Here is a 10,053-nt window from a genome sequence, read left to right on the forward strand (position 1 = left end):
TGTCCCTAACTGCGCCTCTTCGGGTGCTTTCTTTTTTTATAGGCTTCATGACGCTTCTTAAGTAGTTCATCTTTCTTCTGATGATCCATTTGCGCATATCGCTCCCTAGCACGTTGATTATTCCGTTCTCTCGCATCCGTAGGTTGCCCTTTCAGGTTGACAACACCTAAAAAATACATAATATAATAATTAGGTGTTGTGCAACACACGGTACATCTACAATTTATCTGACCAATCAATATTACTTGTGCTGATGGAGTTGGACAGTTCTTTGAAAGGAATACCTTGACCGGATGGTGCCGGGGAATCCATCTGCAAGGCAAGTTAGAGAAAATAATTAGAGGAAAAAAACACAGTAATGTATGCAATTAGACGACGACAAGATGCCAACAAAATATTGGAATTATTTGGTTTAAATTATTTTGAGAGTCCAAAGAGTAGTTTGAACAATGATCAATCATATGGCGTGAGAAATGATAACGATTATTGTTGAAATACAACTCCTCCAAAGAATTGCTTGAACAATGACCATATGATTTATAATACTCCCTCCGTTCGGAATTATTTGTCTTGAAAATGGATGTATCTAGGACTAAAATACGTCTAGATATATCCATTTCTGCGACAAGTAATTTCGAACATTTTTTCAGATACTTGTACAACATTTTTCCAAATACTTGTACAATATTTTTTCAAATACTTGTTCAACATTTCCAGATGCTTGTTCAATATTTTTATATACATGATCAACATTTTTAAAATACTTGGTCAACATTTTTTTAAATACTTGTTCAACATTTTTCAAATACTGTCAACACCTTTCAAATACTTGTTCGACATTTCTCTAATTTTTTTAAGAGTATATATATATATAGATATAGATATAGAACTTTTTAAAAGTATAAACAAAAGTAAAAAAAGAAAGAAAAAACGAAAACAAAAAACGTGAAAAAAACACAGAAAACAGGCTGGAGTTTCCTGCGCGCGTGGGCCGGCCCAACTGGCGTTTCGCTAGAAAAAGTCGCGCCCCTTTTTGTGGCATCTTTTCTAATCGGGTGCGGCTGTAGGCCTTGTTTATGTGTCAACAGCCCAAGGACACAAGTAGATCCACAGACGAAACCCCCTCAAAAAACAGGTCAAAAAAAAAGAAACCCCCTCAAAAAAGAAAAGAAAAAAATACGAGACGCCGAGGAAACCCTCGCGCATCACAGCCGCCTCCGCCACCGACCATGGCGGGCGCTCTCGCAATCGCCGCCGCCGCCGCCGCCGCCGGTTCTTACGACCGCGATTGGGCGGGGCTGCCGGAGGAAATACTCCTTCAGGTGCTGTCTGCGCCTCGTGGCATGCTGCTTACCTAGCCGTCCGCCGCCATCGCTTCCCCCTTCCGATCTCCCGGAAGCAGCTCCCCTGCCTGCTCTACGCATGCCGCGATTCCGCCGCAGACGGCGCCGTCGTCTGCTGCCCCTTCACCGGCGATTCCGTCCGAGCCCCCCTGCCGCAGCCCCCGCTCACCCGCCACTCCACGGTCGGCTCCGCGCACGGCTGGCTCGTCACCGCCGACGAGGCCTCCAACCTCCACCTCCTCAATCCTATCACTGGCGCCCACGCCGCGCTCCCACCCATCGCCACTCTCCACCACGTCGAGAGCTGTACCGACGCCGAAGGCCGCCTCATGTACAACGTCTTCGACAGGGGCGATCCCGAGCCGACCCCCTTGGACGCGCGCGAGGTCAGGGACTGCATGTACCACCGTGTCACGCTCTCCTGCAGCCCGTCAGCCGGGAGCGCTTGCATCGTGCTGCTGGTGCACATGCCGGTCGGCGAGCTCTCTTATGCCCGGCTCGGCGACGAGCGGTGGACGTGGATCTCCCCGACCACCAGCTCATGAGCATCAGCTGGGGCTTCATGGACTCTTTCTACAACGAGGATGATGGTTTGTTCTATGTGCTTCGCAGCCACAGGTCCGTCTTCACCCTGAATTTCAATGGGCCATCCCTTGTTGTCAAAAAGATCATGCGAAGAGTTAGGAAGGGAGATGATCCTTCTAGCATGTACATCCTGCAAGCTCCATGGGGTGATATTTTGCAAATATGGAGGTGGAGGAGCTACGTCGATTCATCAACACCTGTGGAGCTTCCTAGAGATCTGCTGGGTCACAACGAAGATGACATAGACCGGTATATTGAGCTGAGAACAACTGAAATAGAGGTCTATAAGGTTGACCTTGAGAACCAGGCACTTGTGAAGTTGACAAGCTTAGCGGATCATGCACTATTCCTTGGTTATAATAGCACCATGTGTTTTGCCACTAAAGATTTCCCAACATTGAAGCCAAACTGTGTCTATATCACGGATGACTCTTTTGAGTATGTCAACATGTGTAAGCATAACTGGCGAGAAATCGGAGTTTGGAATATAGAAAACAAGAGTCTGCAGACTTTTGATGGTGATTTGCTTACTAATTCCTGGATGAACTGGCCTTCTCCGGTTTGGATAACACCCTCCCTTTTCTAGTAAGTGACTTTTTATTTAATGATGCCATTGTAGACATTGCAGACTTGTTCTTGGCTTTCATTATTGACAAATTTTTCGTTGTATTACAGCTTAACTTGAGTTTTGTCCCACAACTATATCAATTCTCTATATTAAGTTATGAACTTTTCCCTATGTATCACTGGATAATTTTTGGCTTGAATATTGTCATTTTTTTGTTGTATTATAGATTAGTAATTTGATTTTTCCCCTCACAATTAAATCAATATTCTCTATATATTAGTTCCTATGTATTAGTGGATAACAATTTTGGGTTCTGTTAACACCATTCCATTAATCTCTTGTTAGAGCCATGTAGTTTATGTAAAGACCAGTCTAATTCGCTTTTGGGACCAGAGTGAATGACTAACTTTGTATTCGTGTTTGGCACCAAAGTGAAGGATAGTAATGACAACTTTTCATGTGGTTTAACAGAACTCCACTAACATAAGGTTTTTACACACTAGTATTAAGAGCTCAAAACTTGTATGCAGTGCTATGTAGGAAATAACCCGTTTTTCAACTGTAATATTCTTATTTGAACTAGTCATCAACCAGTGCAGATGGATGTGCTAAAATTTTCAGTAATACATTAACTGTAAAGGAGGTTTACTTTAACACAAGGACATGCTTTTCAAAATTATTACATCTAAAAACTATTACCGCCACTTCCTATTATGTCCAAGTTCCGGTCCTTCCCGATTTCTTCGCACCAAGTAAATCGATCTGTTATACACTTTGGTCCTCAGCAGTAAATGGAGTTTCTTCCTTGCCACAAATGGTGTGGTTTGCAATCCAAAAAATGAACCAAAAATCCACCTGAATAGCTTATTATGGATAAATCTGAGAACGGTTTTTAGAAAACTGGGTGAGATGGTTTGGTTTTTATGCTGGGCTTAATTGGTTCGGTTTATATTGGGTCAAGACTTTTTTTCAGTTCAGTTTAGTTTGGGTATGTGAGAAACGAGTTCGGGTATAATTGGTTATGGGCCTAAACAGTTTGGGTATTAGGGGCTACAAACTACAGGTCCCACCCGGTTTCTACGATGGTTCCTCGCCTCAACACCCAGTCACCCAGCAAACAACGGAGCAAGGGACTGAGAGAAAATAAAGAAGAGAGAAATCCATCTTCCTCCTGACTCCCCAATCGGCCGCACCATTCTTCCTCCCCGCCGGCCAATCCAACCTGAAGTCTTGCTGTGCCGCTCGCTGCTTCCCCGGCGCGGAGACGCCGTCGCAGGAGCCGCGTCTGTTGTAGCTGACTGCGCCGAGGAAGCCGTGGGCGCCGGCCGCGCCGGCCGTGCCAGAAGCGGCTGTTCCTAACCCCCATCTCGCAAGATCCATGAGCTCTCCGCCCCGCGATGAGCTGGTGGTGGGCAGGCGCGGTGGGCGCCGTCAAGAAGCGCCAGGACGAGAGCGCGGCGGCGACGAAGCCGTCCTTCAAGAGCGTGGCGCTCATCCTCTGCTCCACGGGCATCATCGGCACCTCACTCCTCGACATCTTGCCGCGCGACGACACCCTCGGTGGGCAATGGAAGGTATGCGCGGTCTCCCGCCGCGCGCCATGCACCTGGTCGACCCCACTGTCGTCCCCTGCTGTCACACACCTGCAGCTCGACCTCGCCAGAGCGTGGCCGAGGCACTCGGGTCGCTCGCCGATGTCACCCACGTCGCGTGGTCGAGCCACTCGATTGACGACCAGAATCGGGAGGTCAACGCTGGCATGCTCCGCAACGTGCTCGTCCTGGCACTTCGTTCAGCTATGGTCCGCTCCTAACCAATCTCAACCTATAAGCTAAAACCACGGTTAGTATCAATAGTTCAGTTCGGTTTAGGTGGATATAACTTCTGGTTTAGTTTGGTTTGGGTCAAAGTACGCCTTTCAATGGGTTAGTTTGGTTTGGTTTTTCTAAATTTAACATGTGGGTTCAGTTTGGGTATGGTTCAGTTCTCCAACCATTGCCAGATTTAATTATGGAAGAATACAGATCTTGGTATTTTCATTAAAGTAAATACCAAAATGGCAGCAAAGGTCAGCATCATGGTGTCGAAAGTTTTTCTTTATAAAGGATACGTACAACAGAAGAATCCAGAGGAGATGACACCAAGCATGCTCCTCTTTCTGAAGCAAACTTCTTGTCTATGTACACAATGGTAGCATGGAATGGGCACTGGTAGTGCAATGATTCCAAGGCCTTCTACTGAGCCAGATATTTATGCAGTATGTACAAACCAAAGTATATAATACATGCTAAGCTGGTGGGCCTAGAATTGCATAACTGATCACTACATATAATTGCATAGAAAATCCATCACAATAGATGTGAAAGCGATACAGAGACTAACATTATTTGTTATTACTGCTGGGGAGTGGGGATAGTACTCATCTTTCTCCGCTGGATGCACCATCCGAGTAAAAATAGACACCATTACATTTTTACACATTATGCAATGGAACAGGGGTAATAGAAGGAAGGGTCCCATCAAAACCTTATTAAATTATTGAGTCTAGCATGTTTCTCTCTGTTTTAACACACCATGGAACACATGAATCAATTTATCTTGGGAGAAGGGAGCACTCCTGGAAGGCATAGTATGTATGTATATAAAGAAAACACAGTAAAATTCCAATTGAAGTAGCACCCAGACCTTTTTAGTATTTTCATTTAGGGCAAAGCTAGCGTGAATATCGTACAGCTAATATTTGGAATCACATCAACGCAATAAGCTACATAAATAAACATGGATATTTATATCTTTATTGATTAACCTCGAAAATCTGTATGGCATTCAGTGTTTACTAAATAGAACAAAATCTTAAAATGATTTGTACAGTTAGTGATTATCCTCTGTAGAAGTTCTGCAAAATTGTTGTAAAAGGCAATCTCACTAAATATAGCAGTATCTTCTGTGTATAAACCTCATGCTCTTAACGGCTTGAACTTTTGCATGATAAAGCACAAATGCTCCAGAAAGATTCGCCAATTAGATCTCACTGATCATTTAGAATCATATATCTAGTCTCTCACTTTGCTTGAGTCATGTGGAACACCATGGCTCTCTCTGTTCTCAAACATTAGATCATCGTAATGAAGCAATGATAACATACCTGAAACAAGAGATGATGGCCTAGGAACAATCAAATAAGGTTCCCCACACAGTTTAACATCCATACCTATTATACTGAACTTCCTTGATCATTGTGGAAAGCGGTGATCAATGATCTCAAGTACCAATTAATTAATCATATGAATCAATGATCGCACACCTGAAACAAAAGGCAAAAATTAGATATTAGCTTGTAATCCGTGAGCGCTCCTATTGGCAGAAAACATGAAGTGCTCCACCTCAAAGCTGACCTTCCATTTCATTTCAGGTACTCAACTAGCAGAGAAAGGTGCACAAAATTCTAATTACAAATGGATTTTTTCAGCTCAATTAAACAACAATATAGAGCTGAAGTATGTATGCATTGGACCCTAAAGACTTGAAGCCATTGAATAGCTGCTGCGATGCTCAGATTTCTGTTTTTGGTTCTAAGCTTCAGAAGAAGATGCGAGACTCTAATATTTTTGTTGTGGGATCTGGTGCTCTTGGATGTGAATTCTTGAAGAACTTTGCTTTAATGGGGCTTTCTTGTGGCCGTAAAGGGGAGCTAACTATAATAGATGATTATGTCATTGAAAAAAGCAACTTGAGCCGGCAATTCCTGTTTCGTGATTGGAACATTGGACAGGCAAAATCTACAGTATCCGCTACAGCTGCTAGTGCTATCAACTCCAGCCTCCATATTGATGCTCTGCAGAATCGTGCCTGTCCAGAGACTGAACTTGTTCTCAATGATGCATTCTTGGAGGGCCTTGATGCTGTGATCAATGCACTTGATAATGTCAATGCTAGGATCTACGTGGACATGGGATGCCTGTACTTCCAGAAACCATTCTTGGAATCTGGAACGCTGGGTCCCAAATGTAATACACAGATGGTGATTCCTCACCTTACTGAAAACTATGGAGCTTCACGAGATCCTCCTGAGAAACAGGCACCAATGTGCACAGTTCATTATTTTCCGCACAATATTGACCATTGTCTAACATGGGCTCGCTCAAAGTTTGAGGGTCTGCTAGAGAAAACTCCAAATGAAGTGAACTCATTTATATCTAATCCTGCTGAATATGCTGCTGCTATGAGAAAGGCAGGTGATGCTCAAGCCAGGTAATTGTTGGAGCGTGTACGTGAATGCCTTGACAAGGAGTGATGCGATAAATTTGAAGACTGCATAGCCTGGGCAAGACTGAAGTACTACATTCCCCTTTGAATTCAACAATTTGTTATTGGCTTTCTTCCTCTTTCTTTTCCTCTTAGCTATTTGAAGTTAAAATGGTTTCACTTTGATTATATATTGCCAACAAATAGGACAGTATCTTTTGTGCTCCAGATGCCATGCCATGTAATAACATCTGTTTTCTTTTGCCACGTTTGAAGATTACTTCTCTAATCGTGTGAAGCAGCTAACATTCGCATTTCCTGAGGATGCTGCCACTAGCACTGGTGCTTCTTACTGGTCTGCCCCTAAGCGTTTCCCTCACCCGGTGCAATTCTCAGCTGTTGATTCATCTCACATTCAATTTATATTGGCTTCTTCCATATTGAGAGCGATGTCTTTTGGGATCCCCATACCGGACTGGGTGAATAACATACCGGACTGGGTGTCTTTTGGGATCCCCATACCGGACTGGCCGATATAGTAAGTAAGGTTGCAGTGCCTGAATTTGAGCCAAAGAGTGGGGTTAAGATTGAAACAGATGAGAAGGCTACTAACCTCTCCAGTGCCTCAGTTGACGATACTGCTGTTATCTAAGACCTTTTAACCAAGCTGGAAGCATGTGCCAAGAAACTACCTTCAGGATTCCAAATGAAGCCTCTTTTTAACTGCTTCTGATGTGTTAGAGTATTCAAGAGGTTGACAAGCTGAAGGGAAGTTCATTGCAGGAAGAATCATTCCAGCTATTGCAACTACGACGGCCTTGACTATTGTATTTTTTTTTTTAGTTTGAAAAATATTCTGTAAAAAAGATAAAATGGTCACAGGCCTTGTGTGCCTTGAGCTTTACAAGGTTCTGGCACGCAGTTGAAGACTACCGCAATACGTTTCACAGAAACATTTTGATGTTGTTGTGGCTTGCGAGGATGACAACGGGAACGGCATTTATATATCTCTTATCTCCATTTACTTCCAATAGGCAGGCGCCGTCACTCTATTGTGAGGATAGATGACGAGTGTGCAAAGAATTCCTGTGGAGAGATGTTTGAAACACGCCTGGTGATCGCTTATGGTGTTAGCGCCCATCTCCATCGCGTTTTGTGTGGGTCCTTCGGCTCTGTTGTTGAATGCCAACTATTTGCAGGTGTGCGATGCTGTCTGATGTTTTGATGAATGAAACCATAGAATGTTATCCACTGGGTAGCATTGGGTTGATATTTTTGGGGTTGCTTGATGATGTGTTCATTGAGTCATTACAATTGTCGTTTACTTCGTACCTCACTGCAACCATCACTTTATTCTTCCTCGCAGTTGAGCTATGAACATATTGTTGTTGTGGTTAAGCAAAACTGTATAGCAGTTTTGCATTTTTTTTTCAACTTGGCTGATCCCCTTTTCATTGCTTTGACATAATGGAAATACAAGAGCTAGCCAGTTCCAAGCGAGGTTCAGGAAGCAGGAAAGGGGATCTTATGAGCATGGTTACTATATCCAGTTGGAGAGCTTTTTTGCCCTACTGTTGGAGATGCTCTTATGAGCATGGTTACTATATCCAGTTTTGTATGGCATGCATGGTTTTAGGTTGTCAATTCGACTACCGAAACACGTCTTACACGTCATTAAAAATATATCCTAATATTCGCTGTAGAATGAAGCTTTAAAGTGCTTATTTTAATGTTTTTATAGGATCATTCAACATGAAGGTAATGTGTAGATCAGCATTGCAATGTATGCACTTTTTCCCCTACGCAGAAAGGTACACTGAAACATTAGTTTTAAAAACGGTGATCCATACAAAAAGAAAGAAAGAAAGTAAACATAAAACGGCAAAAACACACCGTTTCATACATAAATCCCAATCCCAAAAAAGACATAAAGCATAGGGGGAAACCTCATTGTACCCCCCCCCCCCCCCCCCTTGAATTCACGCGTATACACGCTCCCCCCTCCCCCCGTTACTTATTCACCAATGACACATCCATCTATTTCCCCTTTAGCCCAATGCTTTAAATGTCGCAAGCAAACCCACCCTCGTCCTCGTCGTATCTCAGATCTCGTCCTCACCACATCACACTGTACCCTTCTCATTGCCGCTGCAGCCAGATCTAGAGCGGCTGCAAAAGCGGCGATTGTGGGCGCGACATCGCCCCCGGCCATGGTGAACTTGGCGGAGCCGTTGCCTGCGGCTTTCCCATCGGATCTCACCAAGGAAGGTGGCACTAGGGAGGCGGGCGGCGGGGCCGCGGAGGTAGATCCAACGCCGTCGAGTGCCCATCGAGGGAGGCTGATGTCGCTGCCATCGATGCTCAAGCCCTGGGGGAGCCAACGACGGCTGCGGTGCGTTCCCATTAACCGCCATGGTGAAACCATCGCCCCGGACACGGGGTCCTCCTCGAATCAGCAATATGAGGTCAGCGAGAGGCTACAGCTTGGCCTTGGCGAGGTGGCAGAGGCATCGGGCACCAGCAACCCCACAGTCAACAAGTACCCTGAGGTCACCGAGGCGGTTTCTCCACAGCCGTTGAAGGCACGCCCTGGCCGCCCGCGTCGCCTTGCTATGCCATCCCTCGTGGCCACGACCGCCGTGAGTGCGTCGCAGCAGGCGTTCGAGCGTGAGCGGCGGTCGGTCCGCGCGGATGCGCTCAAGAGGCCGCGATTCTCCGTATCACTCTCCACAGAGGAGATTGAGGAAGACATCTACGGCCTCACCGGTGCACTCCCGCGTAGCCGCCCTCGCCGTCGGCCCCGCAAAGTGCAAAAGCAGCTCGATGTGAGTTCCCGTGCCTCCTCTGCTCCCTCCCCCGACCCCCTTACATTCCAGCCCCTGTCGCTCCTCCCTAGGGACCCGTTTTTAATTCCATAATAAACACTCCTGTCCCCAGCTGCTATTTCCCGGCGCGCGGTTATCGCAGATCAACGTGGAGTCCTACCGGGTGCCGGACAATCGCTGACCCTGTCAACTCAATAAGCGCCTCCACCCAACAGTAAGCAAGCAAAGTGAATTCGCAGATCACAATTCACATCCAATTCGGTGCTGCCATTGTTAGCTACATAATCCATTGATTAATTGTTCCGAAGAGTCAGAGTTGGTATGTATGGATCCCACCAGGAAACTAGTTGTAAGCAGCAAGTGATGACTTGTTAGTGATTTTTAATTTTGAGTTGTACTCAGTGATATTCATTTCCATAATAGCACCAGTGGTTGTTCGTTACTTTGGTATCATCAGCAATTGGAAGGACGTAATGTGGTGTACTAG

The 10,053-nt window shown here is 45.2% G+C and overlaps 1 protein-coding gene and 1 pseudogene across 1 annotated transcript; both read left to right on the forward strand.

Annotated features, from left to right (window-relative positions):
• Positions 1-1,150: 1,150 nt before the first annotated feature.
• LOC123180135 (ubiquitin-activating enzyme E1 3-like) lies at positions 1,151-6,963 on the forward strand. Its single transcript, XM_044592103.1, has 2 exons — positions 1,151-2,513; positions 5,909-6,963. Exon 2 carries the CDS (start codon positions 5,996-5,998, stop codon positions 6,749-6,751), a length of 756 nt encoding a protein of 251 aa, XP_044448038.1. The 5' UTR covers positions 1,151-2,513; positions 5,909-5,995; the 3' UTR covers positions 6,752-6,963.
• Positions 6,964-6,998: 35 nt separating this feature from the next.
• Positions 6,999-7,958, forward strand: LOC123157500 (ubiquitin-activating enzyme E1 3-like; annotated as a pseudogene).
• Positions 7,959-10,053: the final 2,095 nt, after the last annotated feature.

This window comes from Triticum aestivum, chromosome 1D, assembly GCF_018294505.1.
Source record: "Triticum aestivum cultivar Chinese Spring chromosome 1D, IWGSC CS RefSeq v2.1, whole genome shotgun sequence".
Taxonomy (NCBI): Eukaryota; Viridiplantae; Streptophyta; class Magnoliopsida; order Poales; family Poaceae; genus Triticum; species Triticum aestivum.